The 15,401-nt window shown below is 40.2% G+C and overlaps 1 protein-coding gene across 1 annotated transcript in view; it reads right to left on the bottom strand.

Annotated features, from left to right (window-relative positions):
• grik1a (glutamate receptor, ionotropic, kainate 1a) overlaps positions 1-15,401 on the bottom strand; it is a 62,638-nt gene that overhangs the window by 31,610 nt on the left and 15,627 nt on the right. Inside the window, exons 2-4 of the mRNA XM_072658127.1 lie at positions 7,172-7,339; positions 6,797-7,054; positions 964-1,145 (exon numbers count right to left, since the gene is read on the bottom strand). Coding sequence (XP_072514228.1) covers positions 964-1,145; positions 6,797-7,054; positions 7,172-7,339 — 608 coding nt within the window. The remainder of the gene's footprint in view (positions 1-963; positions 1,146-6,796; positions 7,055-7,171; positions 7,340-15,401) is intronic.

Below are 15,401 nucleotides of genomic sequence, written 5' to 3'. Positions count from 1 at the left end.
ACAAGCATAATGTGACAAGACAGGACTGGGACAAAACAGCTGTTTGCCCACTTGCAAGTCAAGCTAATTGGGAAACAATTGCTAGGGAGCACAAGGATTAGACTCGTAGGCAATAGGGAAAGGTCATGGGTTCTGATTAGATCAGATTTCCCCTTTTTTTATATGATGGGAGCATCAGATTAAGAAGGGAAGTGTATCATGCATAGTGCCCAGTGTATAAGCTTCTGTTATGATCTTGGGTTGCTTCAGCTGGTCAGGTCCAGACTCAGCAATGTTATATAATGCAATAAGGTCAGCTGAGTACATGAATGTGCTGAATGACCAGGTTTTCCCATCAATGAGTTTTTTCTTCCCTGATGGAACAGGCATATTCCAGCACAACAAAGCCAAGATTCATCATGCTCGAACTATGAAAGAGTGATTCTGGGAGCATGACGAATAATTTTCACACATGAATTGGCCAGCACATAGTCCTGACTTTAACCCCATTGCCTTCCCAAGTCTTTGGGATGTGCTGGAAAGGACTTTACGGAGTGGTTTCGACTCTCCCATCACCAATACAAGCTCTCGGACAAAACGTTGGTAACTATGGATGAACATAAAAGTTCTGATGCTGCATAAAGTTGTCAAAACAATGCCAGAGCAGATCTGCACAGTAATCTAACCCGTGGGTGGTCCAACATAATATTAAGAGTATGCAACTTTTTTTTGGTCAGGCAGTGCGCCAAATGTGTGCCTTTAGTAATTCTACAAAACAAAAGGCTCTCTAGCTCATTATTCCGTGCCTGTGTAAAATGTTAGTTAATTATGTGAGTTAATAAGAGCAAAAGAGAGGGACTGAAATATCATCAACAGAAGTTCACATAACTCCAACTTCAGTCAGAAAAGTTACAACAAGGAACAAATTCTTAAATCCAATGTTTAAGACTGAAAAACTAAACTGTCTTTGTCTGCGTGTGGCACCTGCTTGAGCAGCTCAGAGGCCATTTGGTTGGAGCAGTCAAAGATGACGTAGAACTCCTGCTCCTTCTTCATCTCCTTGAGTAGAGGGCGGGCATCGCTGCTCCCCGTGGGCAGCTGGCGAATACGCACCTTCATGCCGTTTCTGGACGGGGCCTTAATCAGCTCCTGCATGCGCATTAGGCCTGTTAAAGAGTCGACACAAAAGAGTGAACACAAGGACGACCACATTAGGAGGAAAACAAACTCATTACCGGCTGGAGTAGTTGAGTGTTTTTGATTTCCCCAGTGTGGCGGCCGTGCCAGACAGCATCACCCAAATTGGGACCCTAATCTTCTTCCGCACTGTCAATAGACCTCAATCAATGGGTCTTTATCAACCATCCCCTTTTGTAGTCAAAGGGCACATCAGTTTCTAGTTGCAATAAATAAATAAAAAATGTGGGCTGTTATACTAGTAGGCTGAAATTATATCTGAAGGGCAGACTGGGGAGGAAATTGAAGCTAACAGCTGCAAGAAACATCAATTTCTCCTCAAAGACAACTTCTGAAATAAGCACAAAGTGAGAAAGAAACCACTGTTATTTTAGGATAGGAAACTCGTGCCACTGGCATTTGTATGTGGCAATTTGGCAATAGGTTTCTAAGCCTTTCTGTTGGACATACACAACAAAGCACAGCCTCATTAGGGAGGGTAATCACCTGCACACTCTACTGTTTCACATGAAACCGTTTGGCCATTCATCTCCACAGCTAATGAACCTTACTGTCACATCCAGATGGACAGGAGAATACTCCCAGGCGGTTTAAACGTTTGAAAAGCAATGTCCTCTACCCCAGTGGACAACCCTGTTAGATACAGACGACAGGAATATTCTGTGTGAACAATTTATTAGGACAAGCCTTCTGAATAATTCAGCTGCTCAGGGTTAAGTAACTGGAATACAGAAAAAGGACACAAGGAAGTCACACAGGAGCCCAGTTCTCCTTCAAATCCCAATGATCAAAAATGATCCCAAAATAGATCAGGCACAAAAGAGTGGAGATGAAGTTGTTGGATTTTTTTCCAGATCCATCCAAAAGAAAAAACAACCATCCAACAACATTGGCACAATGTTTGGCCAATTACAATCTAACCCAATTCTTTCTTGACAAACAAGCAGTTCTGACAGTGATACATCAGACTGTCAGACCACATCAGTCCAAATCTTGATATGATCATTTATTTATAATTACTTGAATTCCTTAACAATCTTCATTTGTACAGAGATTAAAACTTTCCAGTGACTAGGCCAACATAATAAATAATAGAAAGACACACACATGAAAAATTCACACACACACACACATAGCAGAATTTGAGCTGGCATCTGTTACCTAAGCTCCCCTAATGATTCTGTAATAATTTTGGTTCCAAGTCTCTGGCTAGAAATCAGACACACTAATCATTTCAAAGCTGGCCAATTTTATTACAAGTCTTTCCTAATGAAGCAAATCTTTCTTGTTTCAGAGCCAGTTTGAGACTTCAGCATGGGCAGACATGGGGGTTATTTTTATAACCGAATTAAAACAAAAAAAATAATGCATTAAGTGCAACATTATCATTTTTTCAGAGGCAGGTAGTTTTTGTTTGCCAGTAGTTTGACAATTAGCAAAAACAGTTTGTGAGTTAAATACATAAGAAGGTCATTTCTATACATGGGTGATGACAGCAGACAGTATGCAACATAAATACCATTCTGAGGCTTTATAGCAAATATCTGCAGGTGAAGGTCTTTTCATTAGTAAGAAACGTTCCTGTAATGTTGAGTCGAATGTCTGATAACAGAAAAATGGTGTCATACAGTTTGTTTTGATGATACACATTGATTCTACATTGTTAAAATTGTGCCAAATGTTTCCATGACATATGAAATACATCTATTATAAGTACAGCTTGTCTTTCTTTTTTAAGGATACAGTAATTCACTTGTTCCTCAAACAAACAACAAATGGACAGTGATCCATCTGAGACAAAGTTTCATGGGATAAAATTTAACACTGATATCACAATATTTTCTTTCCTGCAATGGGAGTTACAGCTTGAGAAGTCCCGGTTTAGTCCTGCACTGTAAATATAAATGTACTGTAGTGTTTCCTTTTTTCCATGTGAGTAGCCTGGGCTATTTTACAGGAGAAGTGATGACACCAGGATGTATATCATGATATTAATAATGCCCTCTGTGTATAAAAGATTGGGGTAGGACAAAGGATATTGGCCAGATATAATCTGCGTCTGGTTCATATGTTCATTTGGAAAATGAGAACATTACGAATTGCAGTTGTAGCATGACATATATGACCTAATATATATATATATATATATATATATATATATATACAGACATAGCCCAAATAGCCTCGTATGCTGATGTGGTTCATTATATATACACACATACATGGAATAGATGGGCAGCTGCCAAAGGAACTGGGTCACTGGTGTTTACAGAGGATACAGCTGTTGACCGAAGTCACAGGATAAATTTTGCTGAGGTTTACTTTCTGCTCAGATTCAAACAAATGCTGCAAAACTGATGGTGCTTCACAGTACAGACGGATAATAACCCAAACACACTGCAAAAGCACCCCAATAGCTTCTTAAGGCAACTTTCTTAAATGGCAAAGTCAGTCAGCTTACTTTAATCCAATTGAGTATACTTTTATTTACTGAAGACAAAACAGATGCAGAAAGTCCCACAAACAAGCAGCAACTGAAGACCTGGCAAAGCAAGTGAGAAAGCTCAGTATTTAGTAATGTCCATGGGTTCCAGATTTTAGGCAATCTTTAACTGCGGAAGATTTAATTATTATATTTATCATTTTGTTAATTTTGTCCACTACTTTTGAGCCTGTGAAAATGGAAGGACTGTGCAAAAGACAAATACAACACATTCCGAAACGACCTGTGCACCTTTATTAAATATGTTGTATTAAAGCTGAAAGTCTACACTTGCTGTCTATCACATGCTGACTGCTTTATTTTAAACCCTTTGAGGTAGAAGCAAAATTACAAAAACTTATAGACCTGACTATATATATATATATATATATATATATATATATATATATATATATATATATATATATAATGATATAATGCCTATGACTTGCTCAGCACAACATCCCATAACCTTTAAAAAAGAATGAAGGGAAGCCAATAACCATAATAATAGACTGACCCTCCCGGGTATGGCATTTTCTTGTGTCTGCTAACCCCTGTGCAAGGGATTATGGGATGGAGGCACGGCGTGAGATTGTTCCTGCCCTCAAACAGATAAACTGGTGCTCTATATACAGATTTTATTCAGCACAAGCACAGAATGAGCCTTGGTAGTGTGGCATTTTATTCATTGTCATGAACAATCCCATATTATGGGGTCCAGAAGCAACCACAGAGATTGGAATGGATAGCACTGAGGCCTTACTAATATTTTGGGTCTTATCGGGGCAGGAATTGTGCTCATGCAGTGAAAGGCAAACCTGGAAAGAGTATCCAGATGAATGTTTCTGGTGTGTTAAAGGATGTATTTACTGAGAGCACTAGCCCATTCTTTCAGCTGCTGCTGGCCATTCCTTATTCTTAGCCATCTAAAACATTCCACGGCCACAGTAATTATTAGTAAGGAATTTAAAGTGAATGACAAATATAAATGGACATTTACTTAAAAATGACTTTCTCTGGATGGACTATTTTTTTCATAGTGTCTCCAGAGAGAGTTTTAATCTTTCTCACTTAACAAACAAACAAACAAATAAATAAATAATGTTAACTGATCTGGAAGCACTGTGGCAAAAAGTAAAAAGACAATAAATCAATACTCAAGCTGTTCTCTCAGCCATATTAGTCTGTTCAACTGTGGCAGTTCATCAGCCTATGTTGGGACATTCACTAGACCAGAATGACAGAGCTTTGAAAAATGCCTTCTCCATATTTAGAGGAGAGACCTTGTGCCAATTCAGCACTGCTGCAAGTTCAGGCCTTATAATTGCTTGGGAATACAGCACAAATGGAAAATCTTTCTTAAGGCTACAATCTACACAAGCAGACACGCTATCTATTCTGTGGTATCCTACATTTATTAAAGAGGAAAACACTGCATGTATCTCAATAACATTGACCAGTTTCACAGCACTGCCTTGTGGGTATGAAATTCAAACTACCATATCTAAAATTACCTGACAGAAAAAGTCCTCTGTGCCAGTGAGTAATAGGCATGAGTTGAACCAGTAGTACATAAAACCCATCCATGCGTAGACAGCCTGCAGTGACTATAAAATTTGCTCCCTTCTCCCAGCCAAGCACATTGAGAGCTCACACTGCTCTGAGAATGCTATCGGGAGCTGCAGGAGAGAGATATCTATTGTATTATTTTCATGTGAAATCAGTTAATCCCGAAGCAGACACTCTAACACACCGACACACACACAACTGATATATCTAAGATGCACAGAATACAAGCTCAAGACATCAAACATCATTATACTGGTAACTGCTGAAATTCCTGCTGCTGGTTATGATCTATAAAAAGTACTTTTTTAATCTTTCATCTAATGGTGCCAGTCATACCCCCCAATCACACTGTAATCCTACACTTAATGGGATGTTGTATCCTTGCAGAGAACACTGTCAAGTCACAGGGACCCTTGACATGTGGACCCTAAGCCTCCTGGCCTCAGACCCTAAGTCTCAGTCCAGTTTGGTGATTATGGCATAACTACAGAAAACTGAAAAACAGAGGGAGTTCTTTCAAGCTAAAAAGGTTGAGACCACCTCTTTGGACACAAAAGGACCACTCATACCCCAGATAACAGACAATTCTAGGCCAAATACGACCCAGTTAAGGCATTTATGGGTCGGTTACAGCAATGGCAAGTGTATTGTGCTCCAAAACTGGCCCAGCTGTAGCAGCCACATTTAAGCTTTGTCATGACATCAGATATCTGGGCCACATGTGACCCACATGCAGCCGGCCATGTGAAATGTTTGAACAACATTTCTATTTTGGGCCAAAACTACCAGTTTCAAGCACAGTCATCGCCATCATTCCACAGTGGTGTATAGGCTGAATGAAAAGGTAATTGTGGGCCAGAACTGGGCCACGATTCCTTTGCTATCTGGGACTTGGCAGTGTGTAAAATATTATGTGTGTGATTTAATTTTTTGAGTGCACCAAGGTATCATCTGTACCTGTAGAACACTACACAACTTTAATTAGTGTAACAACAAAATGTATCAGACTGCATCATTTAATATAAGCATCTTAAGTGAATACACATAATTATTCGAACAATGAATTCAACTGACTGGAGCAAATAAATAACTAATTTTAATACTAGTTAATATTAGTATAATTTTAATATAATTTCATAATCATAATTCACAATAATTCTTAGTTCATGTCCATCTCTGGTATCTACATTCACAAAGTCAAAGATTAATATGCACCAATCAACCATAACCCTGCCCTCAAGCCGAACACAAAGCAAAGCAGCTTTGATCGGTCCAGGCACGAACTCTACAAGACTTATAATAGGTCCTGATCAAGGCATACCAGGAAAACTAAACGAGACATTCTAGCTATTACAAAATGGCCCTTATCAAAATCTCTTAAATCCTAACGCTTGCCTATTTCTCCTGCATCCAACACATTGACTACAAGAACCGAGTGTTTACTTGCTGCCTAATATATATCCCTCCCTGTGACAGACGCCACTGTAATGAGCTAATCAATGCTATCTACAATGTGCTACTATTGCAAATCTAGGTCATGCCACGTTCCCCCTAGCTGTGACTCACCTGTGCTGTCCTCGTAGACCACAGTGATGGACTTCCACTTGTAATAGGTGACGACATCCAGAATAGCCCTGCTGATGGAGGTGTGCTCTGGGTACAGGTTGATAAAGAAAGTGTCCTTGTTGTCCACCGAGGGGTGCTTCCAGCGGGTCTGAATGTGAGGGACCTCCAGGGCATTACAAATGGACTGCACTGCGCTGACAGAGGAGCTGTGAGCTGGGCCAAACACTGCGGCCACGCCCAGAGCTAACTGGTCACATACTGAAAGCAGAGAGCACAGAAAGTGAATGTAAGAATAACTTTTCACTACATTGTACCCATCAGAGATGAACGATAACACAAATGATTCATGATGACAAATGTGATCTGAAGTCTGACCTCTTCGAGAGGCTTCAAAACTGTCAAAGAGATTCACTCTCTGAATGTCATAGGTCAAAGTGGTGTTTGGCATCAGCGTCCTGTTCCGGTTGATACTAGTAACAGCAAATTTGAAGGCTAACTCGTCCACACTCACTGGCTCGTTCTCTCGAGTCTCAAAAATGCCCCCTGCAAACAGAGAAGGGAGGATGGAACAAAGAAAGAGAAGAGAAAAAGAGAGTAAAGGAAATAATCATCACAATACACAATACAGTCTAGTCAAAAGGCCTGTTTCAATTCCCTTTTTCTATTACTGTGGGTTATTAGAAATACAATGGTTGGCAAACAGAACATTGCATTTTACATTTTCTTAGATGAATCCACAAAAAGGCAAGCACAAAAACGGATTGTACTATAAATCAACCACGCACACCTTGGATAGTATTGCTTAAATTGCACTTCATATACTTGGTAAGCTTACTGACTTTCATAGAAGGAAGAGGATCATAAGAGAGCTCATAATGTTTTCTTGTACTTGTCAAAACTAATCTTAACGTGTAAGATTAGAGCCTCAGTAAGCTGGAACACAGGCCGTGCTGTGGTGTTGGGGCGTGCTGGCTAACTTATCTAGCTAAATATAGCTAGACAGTGCTAGTTTTTATTTTCAACACTTGTGTTGGTGGCTTGGCAGTTAGTCAACAGCAGCTGAACCGAGCTGTCTGATACTCAGTGGAGCTGTAGCTGAGCTAGTTCAGCAAAGGCTAGCTTAGCAAGGGCCTACAGATCCAAAACCATGGAAGAAAACCCTTCGCTCGATTGCCCAGTTGCTCGATCTGAGCCATTTTCGTCTAAATGTTTATAAGTAGGCTTTCAGTCAGACAAACCTGACTTTTTCCTGTAGTGAGCAGACTGCTATCCTGCTAACAAATGCTAATCAGCTTCTCTCTCTGATTCAGAGCAGTTTACACATCTGCAGTTGTTGTCAGACTGACAATTTAGCACTTACTGAATGACACATGTCCACATGAATGCACTTGTCCACTTAGTTTTTCACCCTGTGAGCAAACTGAACTTTGTATTTGATTATTTTTCAGTTTTAAAAAAAGGCAGGTTGAGGCGGTACAGAAGCCACGTAAATGTACAACCATTTGCGCTACTTACACAACTTAAAGCTTGCTCTGACTGGTGTTCCTGTATTGTGCCTCATTCCAAAAGTGTTCACAAACCACTCCTGAGAACTGTAGCATGAATGGGCGGAGCTGAAGTGTAGTCTGCCAAATCGATCGGCTATACACTAATACGTACAAAGGTACCCAGACACTTTCTTTTTTTTTAATGAGTGAGTTCTGCTACTTCACCGTGCATCCAGTACTGACGCAGGCATATTTCTGTGCATGCACAGCTTGTTTACTCGTCATAGATTAAGCATGAGTCTAAAGACACCATACTCAGTGTCATCTGGTAGATAGAGGGGTATAAAGCCCAGCAGCACTTCGGCTGTGGAGCAGGGGAACTGTCTTCTCTAAAGTGTTGGAGCTCTCAGCCAAAACATCTGGGATACATCTGAGCGTCATTTTGTTGATGTCTGCTGTTACTGCGGAAAAGGGAAATCTCCCTTTAAGTACACTTAATTTCAAAAGCAACTCTAGAGGAGCGGGTGAGGTCGGAACCATGGTGTGAACTGAGCTGTGATTTCTGTGTCCTGTTACACCCCTACAGCATACAGACTCAGTAGCTAACTTCTCATAGGTTACAGACCAAGCAAGTTATATTTAGGCCTGTCCCAATAGTTACATTATGGACTTATTATACAACATATGGACAGGACCTTGATCATTTTTCCTGACCTCGATATTGCCCATTGTATTGACCTGCGTGTATTTTTAGCAGAGACTCACTGTTCTGTTGTCTCGTCTGCTGTGGGAGGAGGATAGGACGAGTCTATGAGCAGACAGCGACATCAATCGTTTAGAAAAACAGTGCAGTGCGCACAGTGACCAGTGCATTAATAACAGCGCCTCCATACATCCAGAGTGGACTGCGATAGGTAGTGGTGTAACGTACCCCTCCGCACACAGTACGGCATGCATGTGAAACCCCCAAAGGTTAAGAAAACTACTGTGGAATACAGTTTTACTGCTGCTGTTATGTTGTTTGTTTAAGCCAATGCAAGACAAACAGAAGCCACTTTTGCCTCACAATGCGTGTGTGTTGCTTCCATTGTAAACGACAAACGCAAGGGATGGTTCCGCGCTGTCATGCACGCTGCACCTGATCTCGCGCACGGCTGGAAAACCGCCGGGTTGGATTTTGCAGTGCGTTACCACAGAAAATATGATGCAAGTCCCCAAAGACTGCACATTTCCAGACAGAAAGTTTGGACGAGTCCAAATGCATTCCACAGCTTTTGGCTTTAAGCCAAATGAATGAGGAGAGTCCTTTAATGTGAGTGAGCTGATATGTTGACTGAACATTGTTTTTATTTTATTTATATTTTATTAATGTGGGATATTTAAACATTTTTTATATATTACAATTCTAATGCCTAAATGTTAAAATAATTACAATTATGAAAGTTTGCTGCTCTTTAAAATTATGTAATTATGCTATTATATTGTCATTATATCAGTGGCATAAAATGGTCTCATTTATTGCAATTATTTTTGAGACAATTTATTAAAACAGTTATCGTGACAGGCCTAACTGCATAAGTTTCAGTAAAACACACAAAAAAAAAAATGTAAGTAAGCTATATATCCATTTGTTTGTTTTACACTGACATTAGAATAAATACCCACAAACAATAAAGAGTGAATTAATGAGCGTGTGTGCGAGTTTAACCACTTTCAAAGCATTCCTTAAAGTCCCTGGGAACCTAAATCTGAGTTTTCTTTCTAATTAAGTGAATCTGGCTCCTCAGAGCCCCCAATGTAAATGTACAAAGTATATCTTATGAATATCTTCTGTAGTCTAATAAATGTCTTCTGCATTTCACTAGTATTGCCCTCTTTTCGTTGCGGAATGGACGATTCTATTGTGGGTTTACATCAGCATACACCTGACCAATCACAAGGCTAACATGGCTAATTTGACCTCTCTTTGAGCCTGAGCAACCAGGTGCGCTAAAGCTAAACCCGTAACGCTGCCCTGCATGCCTCGTCCACCCCCCCCCCCCTCCCCCCCATGTCCAACGCCCATGGTACCAAACAACAAGAACAAACCTACTTCACTCACGCACAGACAGGGACAATTGGTGGGGGGTGTGACTTAATATAGAATATATTATATGGTCATACTTAACTCAAAACTGTATAAATTCAATGATAAATTTTATATGTGTATTTGAACAATGACCTTTGTCACTTATTGTCCACAAAGCACAATGAAGTAAAAAGTAATTGCCCCCTCACTGGCCCCAGCCTGCCCCCTCCCCTCCCCGGTTTAAACGGTCCAAAACCTCCGCTGCAAATTACATGCATATTTCTGGGACCAACCTTAAACATGACATTAACGGGTGCAGGCAGCTTGATTTAGGAGCAGACTGTGTTTGGATGCCGTTCTGATCACTACAGACAATTGGAATGGAATGAAATGCCATCTTGGACATGTCCACAGACATTTTACAAAGGCTAATATGCATCTACGAACGGATAGATTATTCAGCTTCCCCCATTCCTTTGTGATCCTCCCATTTTATTGAAATTTATTAGTTCATTAGTGTGACCCTGGCCAATTTAAATTTAAATAAGCTCTAAAAAAGCTGAACTGATCGTATCAGTAACCATTATTTAAGACTCCTGCTATTAAACCTCCCCCAGTGGCAGTGGAAGACTGCCGCTGCCTCACTAAAACTCAGTGTCACACAAACACAATGAAGTTGATTAGAGGCGAAGTCCAACGACGCTGCCAACTGTGTCCCCACTGTGGGACGCTAAACTAAACAGTAGGCTTTGTATCCACAATTACACACGAGCATCTGTTTAAAAACACACTGCTGTAATGTATCTCTTGTTTGTGTTCATTGTTGGAGACATTGTAATGCAGTCTCTTCAGCAGAAAGATGAAGAATAAAAGCTATATTCTGTACAGATATTTACAGACATTAGGGCCACATTATTGGATTTTCAGTTTGCGGTTATACAGTTCCAGATTACTCTGTTCACAGTAGTATACTGTAGCTCATTTGTCTGAACGTAATCGAGATCTGTATAGCAAAATGGAAAGATCGATTGGCTATGTATTGGTATCGGACGATTTTCAGCCCAAATATACGCTTAGTCAATATATCATATGCTGTCATATGATCATATGATTCATGTTTTGCGAGTTCCTGCAGCTCTGCAGAAGGTCACAGGTGGCAATACGGACCTCAATCACAGCTGGAGAATGCCATTAAAACCAAGCGTACAAATCCGCTCTGTGAATGCATACAGAGTCGCGGGTCTGTCAGTTTTTACCGTATCTGACTTAAATCACATACTAGTAGAATGTGTAAAAAGAACTCCGCCACATTGGGAGGCAATACCGGATACCCCTCTCGAGAGTACACTCAGTCCAGTAGAGTGAGTATCAGAACACAGCAGATCTAACAAAGACAGCTAACGACACTTTTAGCTCTACAGTGCAGTTCTGCACTGGAATTCACTGGATCTCGCGGCGAGTGCTCGGAGTTCGACAGTGTGGTTGATTCGAAAAAGTATCTTGCTTTGAGAGCTGAAACATTACTAAAGCCCTGCATGAAGATGTTTTACCGAGTTTGTCTAAAAAAAAGCTTAATGTGGCATCCAGCCCGGCCCTACAGTCCTATCAAAAACACTGATCGGTATGAAACTAGATTTTTTGTAGGGCTGGTATAAAACAAAAGGCAATAGGTCACCATTGGTTACAAAACTGAAAAGCAATGTTATAAGAGTCCAAATTAAAATCTTTAATTAGGAGGAGTGCTTCAATTTGTTCTACTCCCAAAGAAAAGAGAGAAAAATACTCGCTGATTTGAAAGAAGCAGGCGGGTCTTCTGGCTCCTGTGTGTTATTTGTATTTACCATATTCAGAAGGCAATAAGCTTGAACTGAGCTTAGCATGGCATGCTGCTAACTAAATGGCTTACAGCTGAAGGTTTCTTAGTTGAGCTTGTCAAATTTAATTCTATTCTGTTAATACATTTTGACATAGGCTACCATGTATTCACCATATCCAGAATGCAGCCATCAACCATCATGTCCGTACCTTGACAATATGGGACAAATACACATACCATTCCACCCTTTCTTTCTACTGGCACACTTCCAATGTTTGCCAAATTTGGGGGTTAACATTCTCCTTCATTAACTCGATAGTGGTTAAGCAAAATTAACCACTTTCGCAAGCAAATTCTTTTTTCAGTTCCCAAGTTCTCACATCCTTCCCTGTTCAAGTGAACTTGCTTTTTCATCAAGCAAATTTCATTTATGCTCAGTTTGGCCAGAGTTTAGCTGGAGGTTGAACAGGAAGTGGAAGAGATTGATGAAAATTCTCTGGCACATATTACTCTGAAGCTTCTCACACCCCCAGAAGGAAAATAACTGAAAACTCTTTAACAAAGCTGAAAACAGGTAGATGTGTCAAGAATTCTTTGGGAGAGATTTGTGTGTGTGCGTGTATGCGTGTGTGTGTGTGTGTGTGCGTTAGACTATAAGGGCCAGACAGAGGAAGACAGATGCCAGAGGGCAGAATAAGGCTTAGAGCTTTTTACAGAGTAGACAGATCTGGCAGGACTGAGAACGAACGATGTGAGAGCAGAGTAGTTTCTAATCAATATTAAACAAAAAATAATAATTATGCCTGTTACTATTAAATATATACTACAGCGGTTTACTGATTATCTATCACTGTTATTGTTTCCTTTTATTTAATGATTAATCGATACTATAAAAAAAACGTAACACTTGTATTACACTGGTATTTAAAAGGAATTCTCAGGAATGCTCATTTCATGGATACTTAAAACACATAGTGCTGGGCAATATGACAATATTTTATCGTATTGTGATATATTTCGTGCATCATGGATATCGTCAGTGCTTAAAAACTGATTAACTGCACGTTCCATTACAAAGAGCGTTATCAGTCTTATATTACTCTATGGAGTGAAGCATACTTTGAGTAAAAATCATAGTACTCAGTATAGTAGAGTATTTGGAGAGCAGTTTTTAAAAAATGTAAACAATTGGTGCATTTGGTCTACATGACAAAATATTTCGATAAATATCATATATTGTAAAAAATGTCTTTTAATATTGTGATATAAAGATTTTCCATATCGCCCAGCTCTAGATGCTTCTATTAAAAAATTGTGTGCAGTGTTGGGTTTTGTGTGTGCCCTACTCGACGGAATGGTCACTTAAGCATGCATAATGCTTTATTTCTATTCATTGGAACAGAAGTCTTAAGAGACACGGGCACAGGCCGGCTAGTTCACCTCTAAAACAGTACCTTTAATGAATTACCCCTCTGTTTGGTAACCAACTCTGGATGCTTGTGTCATTGTAAACTGTTTTTGCATCATTATTTTGTGCTGTGGCAGCAAAAAACATTCTCAGTGTTTGTATGAAAATGACTATTAGCATCAAAATTAATACAGAAACCGCTTTTATCACTAAATCCCGAACATAACCTCACATGAAATCATACTTCTGCTTTCAGACAAAGGCAAGCAGTAAACATTTTACATTCCCAGAGGACTGTGGTCATTTACTGTATGAAGCTCATATAAATTGGAGAAGCGTTGCCTTCTCTTATTCATCAGTCCCCCGGAGCGAGGCTGGGTAAGAGGGTGGCACACGCGGCAGGTAGGCCCTCCTTGCTGGCTTTGATCAGCAGACACTACAAAGACTCAGCCATGTCAGGCGCAGTGTAAATGCTAAGTGATGGTGATAGCATAGGCAAGGCTGCAGACTGAAAAAATACATCTGGACTGGAAAACCATTCTGGATATGCCGTTTCTTCCCTGTTTCAGTTCCATTTAATACAAATGTCACGTGTTAACTGAAGACAAAGATATGTGCCCCTTTACGTTTTCCCACTTTAATTTTCAGTTCATTCAAATCATGAGGCCATTGAAGTCATTGGATTGGAGGCCCCATCTCTGGTATCTACATTCCCAAAAGCAAAGAAGAACATACACATCAGTCCTGCCTAATATTGTGTAGGTCCACATCATGCCACCAAAACAGCTCTGACCAACTGATTAATGGACATCACAAGACCTCTAAAGTCGTTCTGTGTTATATGGCACCAAAATGTTAGCAGCAGATCCTTCAGGTCCTGTCATTTGACTCCACCTGGAGTCTCCATAGATTGCATCAGTCAGCCTTGGGCGCCCAGGTCACTGTTTGTCCTTCTTTGAACCACTTTTGGTAGGTACTGACCACTGCATACTGAAAACGCCACACGAGACCAGCCTGATGCTCTGACCTAGTCGTCTAGCCATCACAAACCGGTTCTCATTACATGTAAAGAGTCCCAGACTCCTACTCTGGCCCATTTCTCCTGCTTTCAACACATCAACTTCAAGAACTGATTGTTCACTTGCAGCCTATTAAATCCCACCCCACTGACAGGTGCCTTTGTAATGGGATAATTAATATTATTTACAATGCGGTTTTAATGTTACGGTTGATCGGTGTACACTTATTTTCTTCTAATATGGAAGGAAAATTAAGATCTTCCTGTGGGAATATGATTTGCTGTTCGGTATGTAACCAAACCCATAGGAATAGGAATTAGCTTAAAAGAGTTCACAGAGTTCACATGAAGGGGTGCAGCAATGCGATGTAACTAGAAAGACGAATCAGACATGTAGTACCCAGGAAAAGTTTTGCAGGAATGCAGGAGCAGTACAAATTATTTGTCATCTGAGTAGAAGTGGCATTACAGCAGTACAGTTTTTTTCCTTTCAAATTGAAAAATCTACCCTATCTCTCACCTTTTAAAATCCTCACCGATGCCAAAAGCCTACTAATTTCTCACTTTCTGTGTCACACACACACACCTTATACTCTACCCGAAAGAGGGTCTATCAAGAGGAAATAAAAGGCAGTTCCACCACACAAAGCCAGCCAATTCATTATGTGGCCGTATTCCACGGAATACAAAAGACATTTCACAGCTAACAGCTGTGATATGTACTTTGCTGCGGTATCGTACTCCGCAATTAGAGCTGACTTCAATTTCTCGTTTTTCCAATGTTAATGGGGAAATCAGCATCTCAAAG

Source organism: Salminus brasiliensis, chromosome 16, assembly GCF_030463535.1.
Source record: "Salminus brasiliensis chromosome 16, fSalBra1.hap2, whole genome shotgun sequence".
Lineage (NCBI taxonomy): Eukaryota > Metazoa > Chordata > Actinopteri > Characiformes > Bryconidae > Salminus > Salminus brasiliensis.
The sequence above is the reverse complement of the archived record's forward strand: the minus strand, read 5'-3'. Positions and strand labels throughout refer to the sequence as shown.